The sequence below is a fragment of the Schistocerca gregaria genome, chromosome 2, assembly GCF_023897955.1.
Source record: "Schistocerca gregaria isolate iqSchGreg1 chromosome 2, iqSchGreg1.2, whole genome shotgun sequence".
Lineage (NCBI taxonomy): Eukaryota > Metazoa > Arthropoda > Insecta > Orthoptera > Acrididae > Schistocerca > Schistocerca gregaria.
The window spans coordinates 883525385-883550689 of NC_064921.1; the positions used below are offsets into that span (position 1 = coordinate 883525385).

General features: G+C 42.5%; 1 protein-coding gene across 2 annotated transcripts in view; it reads right to left on the reverse strand.

Annotated features, from left to right (window-relative positions):
- LOC126335306 (heat shock factor protein 5-like) overlaps window positions 1-25061 on the reverse strand; it is a 40776-nt gene extending 15715 nt beyond the window's left edge. The window contains exon 1 of one of the 2 annotated variants that reach the window (XM_049998437.1): window positions 24517-25061. In XM_049998437.1, the coding sequence (XP_049854394.1) occupies window positions 24517-24948 (432 nt within the window). In that variant the 5' untranslated portion in view covers window positions 24949-25061. The remainder of the gene's footprint in view (window positions 1-24516) is intronic. The other variant, XM_049998439.1, reaches the window with a different exon arrangement.
- Between the last annotated feature and the right edge of the window lie 244 nt (window positions 25062-25305).

The following is a 25305-nucleotide window of genomic DNA, read 5'->3' on the forward strand; positions in this document are numbered from 1 at the left end:
AACATCACGCTTTGCTGTTCTAATGCCATGGGCATTTGAAGCACAACCACCATCTTTAACAACTGACAACAGTGCCATGTGTCCGAGATACTGGCAGATAAGGTCAGCATGAATCAAGAAAGCTCCAACATTACTATTATTTCTTACAGTCACAAAAATAAAAGTAAATATGAAGGCACCTGTGGTACTTGTGATTATTTTTCTTTAAATAACTGAATAAGACGTTAACATTTATCATCACACTCACATATAAATCTGACCTTGATTATATACATAACAGAAACAAAATGATCTTAATAACTCTTCCTCGGCAATTTCTAAAACACACATTATGAACAGCACATTTAGATTTTTTATTGCTTTTGTATTCTAGTGAGACTCTTATTCTGGAAAATCAATATACGAGCGTGGTTTGACAAGACTGGTAAGTTTCCGTGAAAGACTGGGACATTTTTGTTGAGCCTTCATGGTTGGTAAGCTCAATTACTCCAAGAATCATACAATGATATGATTTTCAACAACATACAGCTTACAGCTTGTTACCGATAGCTGTCTAAATTGGTCAGTGTGTTGACTGAGATTGAAAATCGAGAAAACCAAGTTTCATGCCGTTATTAAATTTTCATCTGAGGGGTTAAATGATACCCTGCGGTGTTTCCACCGTACAGCATATGAAACCGAAACTGCCTTGGTTCCTATCAGAACAGTGGCAAACTTGTTTTGCTATCAATTAATCAGTGTTCACTGGTCACAAAATTTTTAATGATGTTGTTGTTGTTGTGGTATTCAGTCCTGAGACTGGTTTGATGCAGCTCTCCATGCTACTCTATCCTGTGCAAGCTTCTTCATCTCCCAGTACCTACTGCAACCTACATCCTTCTGAATCTGTTTAGTGTATTCATCTCTTGGTCTCCCTCTACGATTTTTACCCTCCATGCTGCCCTCCAATACTAAATTGGTGATCCCTTGATGCCTCAGAACATGTCCTACCAACCGATCCCTTATTCTAGTTAAGTTGTGTCACAAACCTCTCTTCTCCCCAATCCTATTCAATGCCTCCTCATTAGTTATATGATCTACCTATCTAATCTTCAGCATTCTTCTGTAGCACCACATTTCAAAAGCTTCTATTCTCTTCTTGTCCAAACTAGTTATCGTCCATGTTTCACTTCCATAGATGGCTACGCTACATACAAATACTTTCAGAAACGACTTCCTGACACGTAAATCAATACTTGATGTTAATAAATTTCTCTTCTTCAGAAACGCATTCCTTCCCATTGCCAGTCTACATTTTATATCCTCTCTACTTCAACCATCATCAGTTATTTTGCTCCCCAAATAGCAAAACTCCTTTAGTACTTTTCGGTGTCTCATTTCCTAATCTAATTCCCTCAGCATCACCCGACTTAATTTGACTACATTCCATTATCATTGTTTTGATTTTGTTGATGTTGATCTTATACACTCCTTTCAAGACACTGTCCATACCGTTCAACTGCTCTTCCAAGTCCTTTGCTGTCTCTGACAGAATTACGATGTCATTGGCGAACCTCAAAGTTTTTATTGCTTCTCCATGGATTTTAATACCTACTCTGAATTTTTCTTTTGTTTCCTTCACTGCTTGCTCAATATACAGATTGAATAGCATCGGGGATAGGCTACAACCCTGTCTCACTCACTTCTCAACCACTGCTTCCCTTTCGTGCCCTTTGACTCTTATAACTGCCATCTGGTTTCTGTACAAATTGTAAATAGCCTTTCGCTCCCTTTAATTTACTCCTGCCACCTTCAGAATTTGAAAGAGAGTATTCCAGTCAACATTGTCAAAAGCTTTCTCTAAGTCTACAAATGCTAGAAATGTAGGTTTGTCTTTCATTAATCTAGCTTCTAAGATAAGTCATAGGGTCAGTATTGCCTCACGTGTTCCAATATTTCTACGGAATCCAAACTGATCTTCCCCGAGGTCAGCTTCTACCAGTTTTTCCATTCATCTGTAGACAATATGAGTTAGTATTTTGCATCCGTGACTTATTAAACTGATTGTTTGGTAATTTTCACATCCTTTTTGCCTGCTTCATTTACTGCATTTTTATATTTTCTCCTTTCATCAATTAAATTCAGTGTTTCTTCTGTTACCCAAGGATTTCTACTACCCCTCGTCTTTTTACCTACTAGGTCCTCTGCTGTCTTCACTACTTCATCCCTCAAAGCTACCCGTTCTTCTGCTACTGTATTTCTTTCCGCTGTTTCTGCCAATTGTTCCGTTATGCTCTCCCTGAAACTCTGCACAACCTCTGGTTCTTTCAGTTTATCAGGTCCCATCTCCTTAAATTCCCACCTTTTTGCAGTTTCTTCAGTTTTAATCTACAGTTCATAACCAATAGATCGTGATCAGTGTCCATATCTGCCCCTGGAAATGTCTTACAATTTAAAACCTGGTTCCTAAATCTCTGTCTTACCATTATGTAATCTATCTGAAACCTGTCAGTATCTCCAGGCTTCTTCCATGTATACAACCTTCTTTTATGATTCTTGAACCAAGTGTTAGCTGTGATTAAGTTGTGCTCTGTGCAAAATTCTACCAGGCGGCTTCCTCTTTCACTTCTTAGCTCCAATCCATATTCACCTACTATGTTTCCTTCTCTCCCTTTTCCAACTTTTTAATGATACAGTGAAATATTTTGCATTACTGTGTCATACTGGTGAACATGCTGCCACCATCAGTGTTGTTATACTACCACTACCTCCTTTTAACAAGTCTGAGGCAGCCAAGGAAGCATTACTTCAAAGACTGAGAAAATTGCCTGACCTGCATATTCAACTGGCTATTTTCTCGGAACAATTAAATGGACCGATGCCCTCGCAGTTTTTGCATCACCTAGAAACTTCAGTAGATGCTATATTAATGGCCAACAATTCATTGTGACCCAGATGGACAAGCAAAGTGCCTCACGAGATTCAAGCATCTTTAACATGTAATGAGGGACTCACACAAGATGTTAAGTTACAGTTAGCAGATTGCGTTTTCATGTTGCAATGTGGACACCCTTGTTACACAGCAGTCACTGGTGACCAAGCAGAACCAACGGTACCTGATGCCTCACAACACAATGGAATGACGGCAGCCGTCTAGGACTTCCCTTCAGCACGCAACAACTGTGCAGGACCAAGTGTGCCCTTGTTACACAACAGTCACTGGTGACCAAGCAGAACCAACAGTACCTGATGCCTCACAACACAATGGAATGACGGCAGCCGTCTCGGCCTTCCCTTCAGCATGCAACAACTGTGCAGGACCAAGTGTGCCCGAAGATGTTCAACACTGCTCCGATTTCAGGCAATTGAGACGCACTGTGCTCAGCTGACAACAACAAACTACCGGGTGTCGCTCACCTTTCACAGTGCAGAGATGCTGGTTCCATGAATGGTTTGACACTGCCACGTGCAAGTGTTCTCCTCCTTGCAGTCACACAAGTACCACTTGTGACCTTCATTAGACGTCAGGTGACACAACATTATCAAAATATGAAAAAAAATACAAGCAGGTGAATCAAACCAACTTGTTTCCATCATCTGCAATGGTCACCTCTATGTATGTGATTGTATTACTAACCAGCATTTTTTCATTGACTTGGGTTTCAAAGTTAGCACAATCCCAAACACCACTACTTTTTCTTACGCTACAGATATCACATCTGAATTGAAGGTGGCAAAGGGGACGATTATTACCATGCACAGATCTGCTTTACACAACACTGACTTCAACAACAGCCAGACTTTCAAGAGGCCTTTCATGCAAGCAGACATAATGAATCCATGTTAGGAGCAGAATTTTTCCACCACTTGTATTTTGAATCCAGATTTAAGATGGAGTGCTCTTCTGTAGATGATGGGGTGTTAGCATTCAGGGCCTGATTGGGAGACCTTCAACACAGTCTGTTCCACAACATGCAGATGCATTGTAAACCCCTATGTGCAGGTTTCAGTAGTTACACTCCTCCCCTGAGGATCAACTAGCACAACCAATAAATTGTAGAGTGGCACCAGAAAGGAACGTCTCTCACTGCAAAAAGAAGATTCCTCATTACAGGAGACATTGCGTGTGCAATGCAATCAGTCCACAGAGGCTAAATGTCAGCTTTCTTCATTTTAACCTTCATCTGACACCAACAATGAGTGGTGTGGATTTCAACCTCACGGACAATTGGCATAACGTGGAGGATATTTAAATCACAGAATGGGACTTCATCAACAGCCCTCGGTATGGCGAGATAGACACATCTATGAGTTACTGACCCAGGCTGTGCTGGCTTTGGGCTCAGTGGACACTAAGGATGATGAGCGCACACCACTGCTGAAGTAAAGCTGAGGAAATCATCTAGCACTGCTGACGACATCCCCTACCTATTACAACTACACTTCTTCTGCACCTACTACACACACATACAGGTTACTGACAGTGTATCCAGTGACAATGACCAACAACATTTAGTGCTTCCCAGTCCCTGACCCACCACACGATTAAGGGAGATTACAGTGCATACAATCAAAACTATGGTGAGACCACCCTTCTCTTAAGAGGTATGATGCCTTTCGCCTAATAAGTTACAGATTACAAAAATGCTATAAGCATACTGTTAACAAAGGGCATTATACACCCTTCAAAGAGTGCACAGGCTTTACCAGTTCATTCAGTTCTGAAAAAAAAAAAAAAAAAAAAAAAAAAAAAAAAAAAAAAAAAAAAGGTTGAACATTTCAGAAGCTTTTCCAGATTCATTATTAAGTGCTTCAGTCTTTGGCATTATAGACTGCCAGAAGGCTTACTTGCAAATACTGATGGCAATGGAGGATATCCCTAAAACTGCTATTATTACCCCCTTCAGGTTATCTGAAATGTTACATGTACTGCTTGTGTTAAAAAAAAAAAAAAATGTAGCACAGAAACATGACGGATAGTCAGCAATTCTGTTTTATGCAAGCTCCTGTTTTGTTTTCCATACTTTCTTCTTCACCAAAAGAAATGAAGAACCCCTCTAGTAGATTTCTTGTACCCTGTATCAATTAGGCACGGTAGTGAAATGTCCGATATGACAACAGAATGTAACATCTTTGGGTCATTCTGTATCACCAGAGGGGATCAAACTGATAGAAGAAAGGATAGAATTAATTCAGCTGATACCTAGGCTTACAACTTACAAGAAACTAAGGAGATTTTTAGGCATGATTAACTCCTATTAGCATCATATAACACAGGCTGTGGAAATCCATGCACTTCTAACTGAGACACCGAAAGAATAATAAGGGGAAACGACCTGTGCAGTGGTCACAGGAAATGTTATGAGCTTTTGAACTGATCAAATGATTGTTACAGAATGCCGTGACCATGGCTCACTTCTCATCCATAGCCCATCTGTCTATCATTGCTGACACTAGCAAAACTGCAACTAATGCAGCTTTACAACAAACAGTGGATTGTATCCAACAGCCCTGTAAATTAAAAGGATCACAATAGTAGTGGTCAGCATTTGACTGTGATTTACTTTTGAATCATCAGTATTTGACTAGTTTGATGTGGCCCACCACAAATTGCTATCTTGTGCCTATGTTTTCATCTCAGAGTAGCAGTTGTAACCTACATCCTCAATTATTTATTGGATGTATTCCGATCTCTGTCTTTCTCTACAATTTTTATGGTGTACAGCTCCATTTAGCAGCCTGGAAGTTATTCCCTGATGTCTTACCATCCTGTCCCTTCTCCTAGTCAACATTTTCCATATATTTCTTTCTTTGTTTACTCTGTGAGGAATCTCCTCACTCCTTACCTTTTCAGTCCACCTAATTTTCAACATTCTTCTGTAGCACCAAATCTCAAATGCTACGATTCTCTTCTCTACAGTACATGTTTCATTACCATACAATGCTGTGCTTCAAACCTCCATTCTCAGAAATCCCCTTTCCGCCAGTGCTAGTCTGCTTTTTATATTCTCCTTGCTCTGTCTGTCATGGGTTGTTTTGCTGCCTAGTAACATAATTCCTTAACTTCACAATAACCAATTCTTGTGTTAAGTTTATCACTGTTCCCATTTCTGCTATTTCTCATTGCTTTCATCTTTCTTTGTTTGTTTTACTCTCAGTCCATATTCTGTATTCGTTCTGCTCAGTAGATCTCGTAATTATTCTTCACTTTCACTGAGGATAGCCATGTCATCAGCAAATCTTATCATTGATATCTTTTCAGCTTGAATTTCAATCCCATTCGAACATTTCTTTTATTTCCATCTTTTCTCCTTCAATGTATAAATTGAACAGTAGGGCTACATTAAGTAGTGCTATATGCTTTAAGGAAGACACTGAGGGCCAATCTCTCACATTTTTCACTGACCATTGCCCCTAGGTCCATGCTATCTATACCCCTAGTTGGGACATGTTACCCCATCAGTTCAGGCATATGGACTATATTGTGCTATTTTCAACCGATAATGGCATGAGAAGAGGGGGATAACGTGACTGCAGATTACGTGTCTCGCATTCATGCTCTTAGTGTGCTGGATAGATTTTGATGGATTTGCTGCAGCACAAGAGCAAGATTGATTAACTTGATTGGTTGAGGGGGGTTATGAGATTAAACAGCAAGGTCATCATGCCCACAACTCAAAAGCTACATGTGTAAGATATAAGTGTCCAAGAAAAGTGGGCGGATCCAGTCAGAAGGGTCAAACTATAAGGTGAGTAAGCTAAAAACGCACGCAGTAGAAGCCATAAAAGGGCAAGTCAGATCTAAAAACTGGAAAAAACAAAAGGGATAATGTAGCGGTCTTTGCACGGGGAGGTGGTCATGGGTCCCAGATCCAGAAAATATGAAGAGAGGCCCCAACCACAACCAACCTGTCCTGCTCCATGAGGAAAGCAAAACATTAGAATTGAAAATCAAAACCATTTTCACAAAGGAAACTGGGGAACAGTTCAGCCATCCATGGATCATCTGCAAATATTAAAGGCAAGAAATTTGGAAGGCTATACTTAGTATGAAGGACCAAAAGAAGGGGACATGCCACCAGTATATGGGATATTGTCAGTCTGACTCCACAACCACATTGTAGGGTGGCTCATTACGCAAGTATGACCAATGTGTAGATGGCACAAGACAGCAGTCTCCTTCAAAGAAGAGAAGAAGGGAGAGTGCCATACCCTCGGTATGTTGGCAAAAATACTTGTTCAAAACCGGTGGTAGGCAGAAAATATCTTCCGAGATTGTCCTAAATGCTTTCTCCGAAAATTATTTCGAGCAGTTAGTCCACGAACCCACGCGAATTGTAAATGGTTGCGAAAACACACTTGACCTCTTGGCCACAAACAATCCAGAGCTGATAGAGAGCATCATGACTGATACAGGGATTAGTGATCACAAGGTCATTGTAGCTAGGCTCAATACCATTTCTTCCAAATCCATCAGAAACAAACGCAAAATAATTTTATTTAAAAAAGCGGATAAAGTGCCACTAGAAGCCTTCCTAAAAGACAATTTCCATTCCTTTCGAACTGACTATGCGAATGTAGACGAGATGTGGCTCAAATTCAAAGATGTAGTAGCAACAGCAATTGAGATATTCATACCTCATAAATTGGTAAGAGATGGAACGGATCCCCCGTGGTACACAAAAAAGGTCCGAACGCTGTTGCAGAGGCAACGGAAAAAGCATGCGAAGTTCAGAAGAACGCGAAATCCTGAAGATGGGCTAAAATTTACAGACGCGCAAAATTTGGCACGTACTTCGATGCGAGATGCCTTTAATAGGTTCCACAACGAAACATTGTCTCGAAATTTGGTAGAAAATCCGAAGAAATTCTGGTCGTATGTAAAGTACACAAGCGGCAAGACGCAGTCAATACCTTCGCTGCGCAGTGCCGATGGTACTGTTATCGACGACTGTGCCGCTAAAGCGGAGTTATTGAACGCAGTTTTCCGAAATTCCTTCACCAGGGAAGACGAATGGAATATTCCAGAATTTGAAACACGAACATCTGCTAGCATGAGTTTCTTAGAAGTAGATACCTTAGGGGTTGAGAAACAACTCAAATCGCTTGATACGGGCAAGTCTTCAGGTCCAGATTGTATACCGATTAGGTTCCTTTCAGATTACGCTGATACTATAGCTCCCTACTTAGCACTCATATACAACCGCTCGCTCACCGATAGATCTGTACCTACAGATTGGAAAATTGCGCAGGTCGCACCAGTGTTCAAGAAGGGTAGTAGGAGTAATCCATTTAACTACAGACCTATATCATTGACGTCGGTTTGCAGTAGGGTTTTGGAGCATATACTGTATTCAAACATTATGAATCACCTCGAAGGGAACGATCTATTGACACGTAATCAGCATGGCTTCAGAAAACATCGCTCTTGTGCAACGCAGCTAGCTCTATATTCGCACGAAGTAATGGCCGCTATCGACAGGGGATCTCAAGTTGATTCCGTATTTCTAGATTTCCGGAAAGCTTTTGACACCGTTCCTCACAAGAGACTTCTAATCAAGCTGCGGAGCTATGGGGTATCATCTCAGTTGTGCGACTGGATTCGTGATTTCCTGTCAGGAAGGTCGCAGTTTGTAGTAATAGACGGCAAATCATCGAGTAAAACTGAAGTGATATCAGGTGTTCCCCAGGGAAGCGTCCTGGGACCTCTACTGTTCCTGATCTATATAAATGACCTGGGTGACAATCTGAGCAGTTCTCTTAGACTGTTCGCAGATGATGCTGTAATTTACCGTCTAGTAAGGTCATCCGAAGACCAGTATCAGCTGCAAAGCGATTTAGAAAAGATTGCTGTATGGTGTGTCAGGTGGCAGTTGACGCTAAATAACGAAAAGTGTGAGATGATCCACATGAGTTCCAAAAGAAATCCGTTGGAATTCGATTACTCGATAAATAGTACAATTCTCAAGGCTGTCAATTCAACTAAGTACCTGGGTGTTAAAATTACTAACAACTTCAGTTGGAAGGACCACATAGATAATATTGTCGGGAAGGCGAGCCAAAGGTTGCATTTCATTGGCAGGACACTTAGAAGATGCAACAAGTCCACTAAAGAGACAGCTTACACTACACTCGTTCGTCCTCTGTTAGAATATTGCTGCGCGGTGTGGGATCCTTACCAGGTGGGATTGACGGAGGACATCGAGAGAGTGCAAAGAAGGGCAGCTCATTTTGTATTATCGCGTTATAGGGGAGAGAGTGTGGCAGATATGATACACGAGTTGGGATGGAAGTCATTACAGCATAGACGTTTTTCGTCGCGGCGAGACCTTTTTACGAAATTTCAGTCACCAACTTTCTCTTCCGAATGCGAAAATATTTTGTTGAGCCCAACCTACATAGGTAGGAATGATCATCAAAATAAAATAAGAGAAATCAGAGCTCGAACAGAAAGGTTTAGGTGTTCGTTTTTCCCGCTCTCTGTTCGGGAGTGGAATAGTAGAGAGATAGTATGATTTTGGTTCGATGAACCCTCTGCCAAGCACTTAAATGTGAATTGCAGAGTAGTCATGTAGATGTAGATCTATCACTTTAGAACCATCAGTGTGGAAGGTCGTAGCACCCTGCAACTCCTCAAAGATGGAATGTACAAGATGCCTGAATACTGTTGGGATGACAGAGACAGGACCCTGGAATATGACGTGTAATTGGAAAGTTTTAAGAATGGGCCTGTAATTGTACAATGGTGGTACTTACATGCTACTGTGATGCATCTCCTTCAAAATAGTCCCATTCTTATTGAACACACTGACTCCAATGGTGTTTCCACTTTTGAAAATAATCCTGGAAATTTTTTCCTCAAGTGTGTTAAGGACACTCTCCGAATTTGCCTGGATGTTTTCAATCGAGTCAAATCGCTTCCCTTTCAGTGAAAATTTTAGTTTAGGAAACAGGTAGAAGTTCACAGGGGCCAAATCAGGAGGATATGGCAGTTGTGGAAGCACAGGAATTTTGAATTTGGTCAGAAATTCAATGATGGAGAAGGCACGATGAGCCAGAGCATTGTCATGGTATAGCACCCAACTCCTGTCTTTCCACAATGAAGGCCTTTTCTTCTGCACCATTTCACACAAATGCTCAGGGACACATTTGTAGTATTCCTGGTTAATTGTCTGTCCTCCAGGGGTAAATTCACGACGTACCTTCAACCAACTTTGCGGTGTTTTTTTTCGAAAAATTTTGCAGACACTCAATGCATGTTCATATCTTCAGATAAAATTGCCTGAACTGCATAGAAACTTAAATTAAGTTCATTAGCCATCTTCCTAATTGTAAGTCTATGATCAGAGTGCACTAAGATGTGAACTTTCACAACATTTTCATTCATTTTTGAGGTGGAAGGACGGCCGGATCGTGGTTCATCTTCAAATGATTCGCGGCCATTTTTAAATCTGTTGAACCAGACAAAAACATTTGACTGGCTCATTCAATTATCTCCAAAAGCTGTTTTTAATAGTTTGTAAGTTTCAAAAACTGATTTTCTGGTTTTAAAACAAAATTTCACAGAAACTTGATGCTCCGTTTTTACGTCCATTTTCATGCAGACAGCATCCAGCAACAAGCCCTACCAGACCCGCACTCAATCAGCTGCCACAACAAACTGAATAAAGGAAATGCAGATGCCTGTCAGAGGGCGTTCAAGGACAAGGCAATGACTCACTCTCCACTCTCCCACCAAATCAGTAAGCAGTAGTGGATCCATTCTTAAAACTTTCCAGTCACACCTCGTAGGTCAGTCCTAATCTGTGGTCAAGGCACCACCCAAGGGGGAGCATGGGAAGAAGTAGACGGGGCACTTTCCAGGAAGCAGAGACGGAGATCCCAACGCAGGAAAGTAAGATGCATTCCAACCAGCAATCCCATCCAGGGGCAGGTATCAGGAGGGAAACATCCATCATTTGCAAATAGGACAGGATACATGGGATGGTCAGGGAATCATTGAATGGTGATTGTGTAAGAAACCAGTAGCTGATTCCACCGTATTTGTAGAGAGAGGAATCCCTGTGACTGGGAAGAGGCTGTCAACAGGACTAGTGCGAAAGCCACTGATAGCCAGATGCACCCTATAGTGATGAACAGGGTCAAGTAGCCACTGAGCCATAAACCTGACAACTATAATCAAGTCTGAACAAAATCAGAGCATGGTAAAGATGGAGAGGGGCAACATGGTTTGCGCCCCACATTGTATGGGCCCCGAGGCAGAGAGCATTGTGAGGAGGCTGTCAATAGGACTAGTGCAAAAGCCACCGATAGCCAGATGCACCCTATAATGATGAACATAATAAAGGAGTTTCAGAGTGGAAGGAGCCGCTGAGCCATAAACATGACCACTATACTCTAGTCTGAACAAAACGAGAGCATGGTAAAGATGGAGACAAGTAGCATGGTCTGCGCCCCACAATGTGTGGGCCATGAGGCAGAGAGCATTGTGAGAAGGTTGTCAACAGGACTAGTGCAAAAGGTACTGATAGCCAGATGTAGCCTATAATGATGAACAGGGTCATGTAGTTTCAGAGTGGAAGGAGCTGCTGAACCATAAACCTGACAACTAAAATCTACAAGGGCTATTCTGGAAGTAGGAAACATTTTGGAATTTTAAAAAAACTGAGTACAAGAAATACATTTTATTACATACATCTGAAAGAGCGACTGACATACTACTTTTCCACATAGTCACCAAACACATTAAGGCACTTATCATAGCGGTGGACTCTGCCGCCTGAGACTTCAGCCAGTGAGTCATGTCCGCCTGGAGTTGCATGTCGTCATCAAAGCGCTGCATTGCAAGTCAGTTCTTCATCTTCAGAAACAAGAGGAAGTCGCTTGGTGCAAGATCGGGGCTGTAGGGTGGATGAGGGAAAATTTCCCCTCTGAATGTATTAAGGAGTTCTTTAGTGTGGTTTTCCATGTGAAGTCAGGCATTGTAGTGCAAAAACAAAATTTTGGATATCAGCTTTCCTCGGTGTTTGTTTTGAACTGCTCTTCTAAGGCTGTGCAAAGTTTGAAAGTACCAGGAAGAATTTATGGTTGCTCCACATTTGAGAGAAAATCAATAAGAAGCACAACTTGCCTATCCCAAAGCACTGTCGCCATCAACTTCCTTGCTGACAAGGTTTGCAAACATTTTCTTGGTGTTTGGGGGGACCACAAAATTTGTGGTATCAGCTTTTGAGTGACAATTTCAAACAACAAAGTCTGTGAAACTTACGGAAAAGAAAGCGAAAAGCTCCGTTATTGTGAAGCGTCTGTTTTCACGAATCATTTCATCAACTTCAGCGACAAGATTGTCAATCACAATGCTTGGGCGTCCCCTCATTCTCTTCATCGTGAATGTTGGTTCAGCCATTTTTAAACCAAATGCACCACTTACGCATGGAACATTCACTGATTATGTTGTTTCCATACACTTTGCACAGTTCACAATATATTTCTACAGGTTTTAGGTTTTTTGCCAACAAAACCATATCACAGACCGCACCTCACAACTGGTGGGATTTTCAATTCCAGTGCCAATTTCAAATTCCGAATATCGAAAAAAGCAGATGCACAGAGACGTTCCTGCTGTCGCAGATGGATGCCGACTGAGCTGCCGAGCATGCACATGCCAAAATATACATGATCGGTGTGCACCTAGTGGCGTCAGATGGAAATGTTCCCTACTTTCTGAATAGCCCTCATAGTCTGAACAAAACCAGAGCATGGTAAAGATGGAGAAGAGTATCATGGTCTGCACCCCATGATGTGTGGGCCACGATGCAGAGAGCATTAAGCCTCTTCATGCATGTAGTCTTCAGGTGGCAAATATGGGGGAGTCAGGTCAGCTTTTTATCAAAAAGAAGGCCAAAGAAATGGAACTGCACTACAACATCTAGGTGCTGGTCCCCTAAATAAAGTTCTGGATCAGGGTGTATTAGGTCCAAACAAAAAAGCAAAACCCACATTTTGGAGGGAGAAAACTGTGAGGCATCGGAAAGGACCTACGCAGAGGCCCATTGGATGGCCCCTTGGAGCTTGCATTCAGCAGATGCTAACAAGTGGGAGGTGCACCAGATGCAAAAATCGTTGACATACAAAGCCGGGGTAATCACAGGAACAACAGAAGGTACAAACCCACTGATTGCAATGAGGAACAGTGTGACGCTTATCACAGAACCCTGTGGGATACTGTTCTCCTGTGTCTGTGAGCAGCTGAGTGAGGATCCAACTCAAACCAGGAAGAGCTGGTGGGATAAAAACTCGTGGATAGAAATTGGATCCAACTCAACCCTGGAAGAACCGGTGGGATAAAACCTCACGGATAGAAATTGGAAGGGGGCTGTGAAAGCCCCAGTTATGGAGGATAACTAAAATGTGACAGTGCCCAGCTATGTCGTGTGCCTTATGTAGGTCAAAGAAGAATGCGACAAGCTGTCGGCTGTTAGTAAAAGCCTGTCAGACTGCTGTTTCTAATCTGAGTAAATGGTCAATTGTGGAGTGTCCTTCCAGGAAGCCAGAATGACATGGGGATAAAAGGTCCAAAGATTTGAGTACCCAATGTAATCAAAACCTAACCATCCTCTCCAGTAGTTGACAAAGTACATTGGCAGGCTAATCAGTCCATAGCTGTCGAGAGACATTGGGTTTTTCCCGTGGTTAAGGACAGGGATAATTATGCTGTCTTGCCATTGCAAGGGGGAGGTATGCACACGTAAGCCAAATGCAGTTGAAGACCTTGAGTAGATGATGCCTCTGGGTAAAATCCAAGTGTTTGAACATGTGGTTATGGATGGAATTGGGCCTGAGCAGTATCATGTGACGAGGTAAGAGCTTGCATGAATTCCCATTCGGTGAAGGGTTTGACATAGGCTTCAGCTTGTTGGGGGTTGAAACAGAGAGGGGTTTGTTCAAATCGGTGTTTCTGCAGAAGAAAGAGAGCGAGGAATAAGATGATGATGCTGTCACAAAGTGTGTCGTGAGGTGTTCTGCAAGGACCAATGGATCAGCACACAGGGCACCCTGTAGGATAAGACCCTGGACAGCTGATTGTCACTGGTGGCCCAGAAGGCTACGGAGTTTGGTCCAAACCTGCAATGAAGAGGCATATGTCCCCAATGAGGAAACATAGCACTCCCAGCATTCCATTTTACTCAGCTTAATAAGGCAGCAGCCTTTAGCACGGAGACACTTAAAAGTGATACAGTTGCTATGTGAAGGGTGTTGAAATCACTGTACCATCCATCGGCAGTCCTGGATAGCAACTGCTACATCCTTTGTCCACCACAGTACCTGTCAATGATGAAGGGGACCTGTGGACGGGCAGATAGCAGTGCCAGCGGCATGAAGGATAGTATCAGAGATGTCTTGTATGGCAGCATCAGTGCATATGGAGAGAGAGGTATCAAAGTACATAGCACACGTACATAAAAGCCAGTTGGCTCTGCGGAAAGCCCAATGTGGGAGCCTGTCTGCCTGGCAGTGACAGGGGAATGATAGGAACACCAGAAAGTGGCCACTCACAAAGATCATCATGGGGTGAGCAATTTGTGGAAGCCACGAGAGTAGGGGAGAAGATCACGAGATCAATAATAGAAAAGGTGGCATGAGTGGCACTGAAGTGGGTAGGGGGACCGTAATTGAGGAGACACAAATCAAAGTTTGTAATAAGTTGGTCAATTAGAAGACCCATACCGGTCAAAGTCGCACTCCCCCACAGGGAGTGGTGTGCAATGAATTCCCCGAGGAGGGGATATGGAGACGAGAGTTACTGTATTAAGATAGGCAGGTCAACATAAGGGAGTGGCCTAACTGAAGGGAGGTAGACACTGCAAATGGTGATTGCTGTGGTCATTTGCACTCGTACCGCTATTGCTACCAGGTTGGTAAGGAGCAGGATCCAGTCACTAATCACATCAGTGCAGACCCTCCAGATGCTATTCTGGAGCCAGCGCGGTTTTGACAGAATGCCTAATAGCCATGAAATATTGGAGAAATGCGTTTCTTGAAGAGCAAGACAGAATGCAGAATAAGAGGAAATGAGGTGTTCTATTTCGGGTAGGTGATGATAATATTCATTGCAATTCCATTAGCTTAGCATGTGCCAAGAGTCAAGGTTAGACATAAGGAAGCCAAGGGGAGGTCATGTCACTTGGCCAGTAGTCGGCACTGACAAGGAGGGGTGAGCTCCATAAATAAGAGGTCATACTAAAATTGTGAGGAGGAAGATGGTACCTGCAGGGGGCACCGGAGGGGGCTTTTCCTGGGGATTGTGTTACGTCTTCTTCTCTTTCGGAGGATGAAAAGAGCGAGTCACAGAGGGAGAACAGGCTTCTGCAAGATTCGGGACCGAAAGAGCGTGAGCAGCAGGTAAGGAAGAGAGAAAGGAAGGGGAAAGAAACCCATACCTTAGACGCTATGGAGGGAGTTCTTCCCTAAACGACTCAAATCCAAGGGGGGACCAAAACGCCAAAAAGTATGAAAGAGAACAAGCAAGAGAACTGTGAACCCCCTGGGGGTCAAGAGCAAGGTGAACAATTACCAGCCCCCTTAAATGACCCTAATATGGGCTTATACAGTTACAGCACATTAGGATACCTGGCTCTCAAATTTACCTGTGGTGAAATACATCACAAGGCAGGCCACACCCTTTAGTCCCAATGACTTTCTTTGACAGTTTGCACAATCTGTCACACACAGCAAATCGCCCCACCATGAGGCTCATTATGAAGCATTTTGTCTGGCTCAGGTTTAAGGCAGATTGTAGGAAATGGTCATGTGCCTAGTTTCTTTGCTTGCACAGCAATACTGGACACTAAACTTTTCCACAGTAAGACATTTTTATAGTACCAAAAGGCCATTTCCAACATGTTCAGCTGGATTTGGTCAATTCTTTATCAACTTTCAACCAATGGCTCCAGACACATTCTGTCAGCTATCGTCCATATGACAGGGCGGGTTGAGGCTGTTCACCTTACAATATACATCGGCGGAGTCTATGGCACGAACATTCACAAACATATGGATATTTTGTTTTGGGTGCCTGTTATCTATCATGACCAACCTGGACAGCAATTCTGCAGAATGCAATGCTTCCATACAACAGCTTATCACCCTCAAAGCAATGGTTTGGTTGAAAGGTGGTCCCAAACCCTGATTGCCGCTTGGATATGCCACAACACACAATGGACCGAAGCACTGCCATGAGTCCTACTGGGTATCTGGACTCCATACAATTATGACCTGAAGTTCTTACTTAAAGAAGTATTGTATGGTGAATGTCTCTTACTGTCGGGTGACTTCCTCTTACCCACTACAACAGCAACTTCTTTAGAAATACCGTTGTCAGCATTCAAACGTCAAACGTCACACAGCTAACGTCCACATGCTGCTTCCTCAAGTCCATAGCACCATGCAACTGCAATTATGTAATGTTACAAAATGACACAGTTCATGCTGCAATCCAACCACCTTATTCTGGCTCCTACAAAGTCATCCATCAGCAGGGGGATTGACATTTTCCATCTTAATGAAAGGCAAACCTTCAATGGTATTGGTTCTGCACCTCAACTCTATTAGGTTTTAGAACAGGAGGATGATAACTTTCCTTCATGACCTAAGGATTCTTCAACCATTTCCAGCTCCATCACCAAGGAACTTCATTAAGATAATACAACTTCAAAGGCTGATTTCAATGTCCGTTCCGCTGGTTCAAGCATCGCTGATGATCCAACCTGCTGTCACTATGGCGCAACTCTTCATCCTCGAGTATTTCTTCAAGATTACATATCTGAAAAGAATTCCATTCCTACTCACCCCATGGTGCTCTGCACTGGAGGGAGTGAGATAAGGGGCAGCATCGATCACCAAAACCAACATTGACTGCCAAATCAATATTAAAAACAATGAGCCAGTGTCTCTCTTGAGAAAAATTATTGTCATTGCCTTTCTGTGCCTGCTATTGTCTTGTCTAATGTACTCTGGTCTCCAGTGTTCTCTGCTTTGTGTGTATTCATATCAATAAAGTTTATAATTTGTGGCATCAGTCCCCAAAGATTATTTCACAAATTCATGGCTACTGACTTCCCACACACTTAAGTTGGTTGGAATATCTGTTCTCACAAGCAAATATGCTACAACATTTCCTCAAGATACACGTTACTAGATTTATTCAGAAAGTCTGGCCATGTCGACAAGTACGTAGTTTGTATCCTCAGATCATTTGGTAAAAAAAAGGTCTTAGTGACACACTGTCTGTTATATGGTTGGCTGGCTACTTAAAGAAAAAGCAGGGGCTGAGCCGTCCACTCAGATCTCATTGATTTCCTCTCTCAAAACTTTAGGTAGGTGGCCTGATACTTCACAAAATTTTACAATGTGTGTAAACACTGACTCTATTGTTAGCTAGGATGGTGGGCAAGTCTCCTGCAAAACTGACAGTTGCCGTAACACCTACATAGGAAATACATGTAGTTAAAATATAGTGTACTGAGAATGGTACTCAACAAGTTTCACACATTGGGGGATAATTCCATCTACCAAGCAGCTTAATTTCAATGAACATGTATGTGGTATGTTAGTTCTCATTTTTGGATATGAGCATGACCTGGGAGGGCAAGTTTGCCACACCTCTCCTTCATCTGCTACATCTTGTCACACCTCCAAAAAATTGTATCTGTCAAGGCTCACAGAACAGGAAGGAATACTCGTCTACAACCATGTCTCCAACAGGAGTATTACATAAAAGCTGAGGCCCTGAAATATGCAGCAGAACTCAGTCAGGTGGGCTGGTAAAGACTGCACATTTGGGTGAGTGAGCTGTAGGGTTGTTTCTTCTATTAGCTGGCAGGTAGAGGAGTCAGTTGTCACAGTCATTTGTTGCCCAGCACCTTGTAAAAGGTGGTGGGCAGGGGAAGAAGGAGGCAAATGTAACTGTAAAAGTCTGGGGGGAAGTGGGAGAAAGTGGTTACAGGAAGTGAGAAGTTCAGGGTTGGGTATACATGTCTGACTCACAGCCTATAAGTTGAAGTTGTGTAAGTTTTTTTAGAGATCAATAAAACACAGCAACAAGATGAGCAGTGTACAATAGTATGAGACAATGGTAATAAAAGAGTTATTATACTGAAAACAAAATAATAATAATAACAATAATAATAGAGAAAACAGTAAGACCACCTGATTATACTGAAACTGGAATAAATTAATAACACAAAAGTAAACAGAAACAGCAACAGTCACAGTATATGTAAGGTTGTGTCTAGTGGCGGCTTGTGAGTATACATTTTGGATGTTCACAATTATTTTTTTTTAAATTCAGATAAACTTGAAAGTATGCAATAGCAACTCTATGAAAAAATTTATACAACTGCAGCCACTGTCAATAATATTAATTGTCCTCCCCCATTTGCTTCATCTGGTCCTACTCAACCCAACAAGCCACTTTCCTATATGTTGACTTTCACCTCAAAGATGGCTACATCAGTACCTCCGGTAATATCAAACCTGCTAACCACCAGCAATACCTCCTCTTTGACAGCTGCCACCCATTCCATACCAAGAAGTCCCTTCCATACAGCCTAGCCACAATGGCAGTGATGAGTCCCTTACAAAATATACCAAGGGTCTCACTGAAGCCTTCACAGACCGTAATTATCCTCCCATCCTTGTACAAAAACAAATCTCCCATGCCTTATCCTTCCAGTCTCCCACCACCTCCCAATGTCCCACAGTCTGGCCACAGAGGAGCATTCCCCTTGTAACTCTGTACCATCAGGGACTGGAGCAACTGAATTATATTATCTGCCAGGGTTTCAATTAGCTTTTGTCATGCCCTGAAATGAAAAATGTCCTGCCCACTATCCTTCCCACCCCTCCTACTGTGGTATTCCGCCATCCACTGAACCTACACAATATACTCATCCATCCTTACACAACCCCTGCTCCAAATGCCTTACATCATAGCTCATACCCCTGTAATAGACCTAGATGCAAGACCTGTCCCATACATCCTCCTACCACCACCTATTCCAGTCCGGTCGCTAACATCACCTATACCATCAAAGGCAGGGCTACCTATGAAACCAGTCAGGTGATTTACAAGCTAAGCTGCAACCTCCGTGCTGCATTCTATGTAGGCATGTCAACCAACAAGCTGTATGTCCGCATGAACGGACACTGAAAAACTGTGGCCAAGAAACAAGGGGACCACCCTGTTGCTGAACACGCTGTCAAACATGATAACCCTCATCTTAATGACTGCTTCACAGCCTGTGCCATGTGGATCCTTCCCACCAACACCATCTTTTCTGAGTAGCGCAGGTGGGAACTTTCCCTGCAATACATCCTACGTTCCCGTAACCCTCCTGGCCTCAACCTTCATTAGTCACTGTCCTCACCCACCCATCCCCATCCCTGTTCCCATTCCAGCACTACTGAGCCGTCATTTCACCGCCACATCCAGTCTTTTATTTTCTCTCCTTTCTGCTACTTACCCCCTCCCCCCTCCGCACCTTCTCTCCGTCTAAACTGCAACACTTGACTGTCCGCCACTCCCACCATACTATCCCTCCCCCTCCCCACCCCAGCCTCCTCCTTACCCTCACCCAGTCGCCACTCCCATCATGCGCTGGTGCTGCTGTTCGCAGTGTGATCTCAGCTCTCTGAGACAGCAGATGTGTGTGCAAGTTGCATTTTTAACAAAGATTCCAAGACTTACCAAGCGGGAATGCGCCGGTAGACAGGCACAATAAAATAACACACAAACACACACACAAAATTTCGAGCTTTGTTTGCTTGTGTCTGTATATGTATGGATGGACATGTGTGTGTGTGTGTGTGTGTGTGTGTGTGTGTGTGTGTGTGTGTGTGTGCGCGCGCGCGAGTATATACCTATCCTTTTTTCCCTCTAAGGTAAGTCTTTCCGCTCCCGGGATTGGAATGACTCCTTACCCTCTCCCTTAAAACCCACATCCTTTCGTCTTTCCCTCTCCTTCCCTCTTTCCTGAAGAAGCTACCGTCGGTTGCGAAACCTAGAAATTCTGTGTGTGTGTTTTATTTATTGTACCTGTCTACCGGCACTTTCTCACTTGGTAAGTCTTGGAATCTGTGTTTTTAATATATTTTTCCCATGTGGAAGTTTCTTTCTATTTTATGTGTGTGTGTGTGTGTGTGTGTACTACTGACAAAGGCCTTAATGGCCGAAAGCTTTAATTGTGTGAATCTTTTTATTGTGCCTATCGCAACTCACCGTCTCCGCTATATGGTGTGTAACAACTTTCCTTCTCTGGTATTACAATATTAATAATAGTAACAATAAAATAAGAATGACATCAGATCTAATTTTACAATATAGTGAGTGAATGGACATATATCATCAAAAAAAGTGTTGCATCAGCCCCGTTCCCAGGACTTCTGAAGATTGAGATTGACTGTGAATATTGGATTACAGACACAGTCCCTTTGACTGTTCAGAGCCCTCTGACTGTTCAGAGATGTCACTAAACCTGCCCAAAGATGTAAACAACCATGCATGAGCTGCGCCTATTACACGGAGGGGGTATGAGAGCCGATCAGTTCCAGTCATTCCACCAAGAAGGAGGTACACGGGTCATAATGTCTGTCATTCAACCATGCCTAGACGGGTAATACCATTGTTTGATCACATCTGCATGGTTACTTTGTGAGAGGAATGGCTCTCAACAAGGGAAGTGTCTAGGCATCTCAGAGTGAACCAAAGCGATGTTGTTCGGACATGGAGGAGATACAGAGACAGCAATTGTTGCTGACATTCTTTGCTCAGGCCATCCAAGGGCTACTACTGCAGTGGATCACTGCTACATATGGATTATGGCTTGGAGTAACCTAACAACAACGCCATCATGTTGAATAATACTTTTTGTACAGCCACAGGATGTCGGGTTACAACTCAAACTGTGTGCAATAGGCTGCATGATGTGCAACTTCACTCCTGACATCTATGGCGATGTCCATCTTGGCAACCACGACAAAATGGTTTAAATGGCTCTGAGCACTATGGGACTTAACATCGATGGTCATTAGTCCCCTAGAACTTAGAACTACTTAAACTTAACTAACCTAAGGACAACACACAACACCCAGTCATCACGAGGCAGAGAAAATCCCTGACCCCGCCGGGAATCGAACCTGGGAACCCGGGTGTGGGCAACCACGACACCATGCAGCACAGTACAGATGGACCGAATAACATGCCAAATGGACCACTCAGGATTGGCGTAACATTCTCTTCACCGATGAGTGTCGCATATGCCTTCAACCAATCATCAGAGACGTGTTTGGAGGCAACCAGGTTTTGGGGTGGCATTATGTGGGGCCGATGCACGCTGGTGGTGGTCATGGAAGGTGCCGTAACAGCTGTACAATACGTGAATGCCATCCTGCGACCGATAGTACAGCCATATCAGCAGCATATTGGCGAGGCATTTGTCTTCATGGATGACAATTTGCTCCCCCATCATACACATCTTGTGAATGACTTCTTTCAGGATAACGACATCACTCAACTAGAGTGGCCAGCTTGTTCTCCAGACATAAACCCTATCAAATATGCCTGAAATAGATTGGAAAGGGCTGTTTATGGACGATGTGACCCACCAACCAACCACTCTGAGGGATCTATGCCGAACCACCATTGAGGAGAGGACAATATGGACCAACAGTGCCTTGATGAACTTGTGGATAGTATGCCATGATGAATACAGGGATACATCAATGCAAGTGGACGTGCTACTGGGTATTAGAGGTACTGGTGTGTACAGCAATCTGGACCACCAGCTCTGAAGGTCTTGCTGTATAGTGGTACAACATGCAGTGTGTGGTTTTAATGAGCAATAAAAATTGCAGAAATGGTTTATGTTGATCTCTATTCCAATTTTCTGTACAGGTTCCAGGACTGTCGGAACTGAGGTATGCAAAACCTTTTTTGATGTATGTATCTGAGGAGTGTGCTATCATCTAACAGACTTTATGCCAACTGCCAAATGAGCGAAGACCACTGTCTGCCACAGTGTGCTATCACCTAGCGGCACCAACTTAAACGTGTAGCTGAGTGGTAATGCATAGCTGTGCATGCCACAAACCATGCACATTGTTAATCAAATCCATCTGTATTTGGCCCATATGGTAGTTTCGTCATACCAACTGTGCATGTGCAGAAGCTACTCAAAACGTGTACAACTGAACATGTGCTCACAGCACTGATGCCAAGTTAAACAGATTATACAAGAGCAGTAGTGCGGGGTTGTATATTTCAGATTACCTAATCTATGTTATGTTTAACAACATTCAAAGAAAAATAACCAATAAATCCACAAGGTGTCAAAAATTAGGTGTTCATGTGTCCTTGTGCTCTGACTCAGCTGACGCCACTGGTTAACCTAAACAAACTGATAACGATAACAGGGAACTGATTACAAGAAAAATACTACAAAATAAAATGTTTCTTTACAAAAGATCGCTTTGGGCGCGCACAGTTAAAGCTTCTACGTTCCATGTGTTGTTCACTGAGTGCTTTTCCGTAGCTGTCTTCACGATTATCCTGCTATGGCTGGTCCACGCATTCTGCAACACGAACTGGGAAATCGCACTGTTCAATTACTGCCTCATTCCACCTCACGTATGGTCACTTCTGATTTTGCTAATTTCTTCCAAAGATTTCGTAACGTTTCCGATATGACCTTAATGTTAAATGGGCCCACAGTTCTCTGGAATCTGGCACCATGCGTCCTACTATGTGAATCCTACCAATTGCAAATTCAAGACTTGTACGCCTAATTTTTCACGTGCGATTTTGAATAATACTTCGCCCGTTTTTTTTTTTTTTTTTCAAAATGTTCTTCTGGTACACCGAAGGCTAACGTTATTACGTCTTCAGTACTGTTCAGTCTCATCCGTTCTGTTAACAACTCGTTTTTTTTCCCTAAAGGATACGTACTTTCTCTTAGCTACGGCAACGGAGTCTAGGACAAAACCCTTCTTGTCAAGTTCAGTGGTGCTCTGGATTTTCCCGAGCATTATGGTAGAGACCACGTAGGTGATGGCTTGCACAGTGGGTCTGATGTGTGGGCGTGCTGTAGAGCTGCCATCACCTCATCGCAGAGGATCTCGCAACGTCCGCTAGGACGCCGGCCGGCGCGGCCGCCTCTGTAGGGATTGGCTGAGCACCCGCGCTGCTGACTTTGCCTGTGGCGTGCCTCGTCGCCTTGCCATTATTTTAAACGGCACACACACAGACCAAAAGGAGGAAGTGTAATACTCTTCATAAACACTCAACAAGTGATTTGGAGAGCTTCTGAATAACACTGGTACAGAACACCTAAACTTAAGAGTAAACTGGCGAGCTGTACTGAGCACTATTCACTCGCTACGCGCCATCTTAGGTATAGTCCCTAATTTAAATGCGATGGTATTCCCCGTCTCTGTCAAATTTCAGCGACCCGCCACGAATATCGTTGGAGGTGTAAAAATAGGCTACATGATACGGACATACAATGCACTTGCTAACGCAATAAAGAACTGATGATAATAATTTCATACGGATGAATTCTTTCTATGTTTAACTTTTACTTCAATTTCTCACAATGTCTAACAGTGAGCTTCCACTATTAGTAGCATGGCAAGAATTACTACCTGCGAAGCAGAACAGAAACCAACTGGAAGTGCTGCACAGAAATTAAAACCAGGGTAGCAATAGCGAAAGAAGCATTCAGTAAAAAAACCAATTACTGAAATTTGAGGAAAAGTTGATAAACTGCTTGTATGGAGTGTCATCTTACATTGCGCTGAAACGCAGACAATGAGGAAGCGTGGTTTCTATTGTGACAAAAAATTAAAATATCTGGCAAGCATAGAAATTGTATTGAAAATTTTACTCGAGATTCTAGTCGATAATTCTGTTGGTAAACAAGGAACCTTCGCATAAGGGTTTTTTTCTTGTCTGCATTACAACCTGGATTGCCAGGTGTTCGATTTTTAACGAACTGTTCGCTATTTCAGCCCCGTGTTCGTAGTTCGGCAGCGAAGAATGGATCGATATTTTTAGAATTCCGCTCATATCATTATTATATTTATTGATCCGCAAAATCAAGTCAATAAACATTCGATGCCTACACTAAATAGAACTTACAGACGTTCTACGCCAACAAAATGAGTGTCCTTATGGCAAAAGAATTTTGCATTAGTTGTTACTTTAAGTTTGCAAACATACAACGAGGTTTACCAATAACCTAGAGGTAACAAAAATTTGTTAAAAGCTGTAACAGGCAACAACATCGGTTACATTTTTATATGCCGTTATCGCGTTTTCAGACACCACCATAATATCTGTAATTTTTAATGTTTACAAAGTGTTTTTTCGCCATGCAGTATTGGGTAATTATCTCTATTTAATCTGGCAACAACGCCATTAGCACTATTAAACAGTTTTTAGTAATTTAAAACAAGGTAACACACAAAGAAACGAAATATTACCCGACATCTCATTAACGTAGATCCGTATTTCGTCTCGTTTTCCACAGAGAGAGGATTTTCTATTTTAATTTCTTCCAGTTTTTCCAGGGGTTTAGTATAATTTCTGGTGACGTATACCAGTAAGTCTTCCCGTCCAAGGCGAAAATACTTGTGTTGGAACTCGTGAACATCAAGACTCCGACCAGAAGGGTTACCACGAGCAACAATCTTCCGAAAACCGTACAGATTCAACTGCCTAACAAAGCTAGTAATATTTCTTGTTTTGAACAATGGTGCTGTGCAGTTAAGATATTGATCGCGAAATACATTGTAGTCCACAACAATACTTCTTCCTTGTTGCCCCCAACGAATTGCGTCTGACTCACAGTTGTTTATGATATCCCACAATTTCTGTGGAAATCGTTTTAACAATGGTATTGTATCTCCAGTCATTGTGCCGCAAAAATACTAATACAATAAAATATACACACGAGAGAGAAACTGCCCAGTTCTTGAGCGTTTTATATCTCACTACGTGTTCAATTTTTTTACGCTGTATGTATAATATTCGTTCATTTGTTTTTCTAACGAGTTTTATTAAACATCGATATTACGTCAGTTTGTGAATTCAATTTTCGACAGGTGTTTTCTCGTGACTGGTGATCACACCTCGATAGCATTGTAGATTTAAATTCATAAATATAGTAGAAACATTGTTCAGTAAGGGTACACGAATTGATGGATAAAAGTGGCAACTGCAGATTTTATCGACAGGATATTATATTGACTTTTGACTCGTAGAATATGATT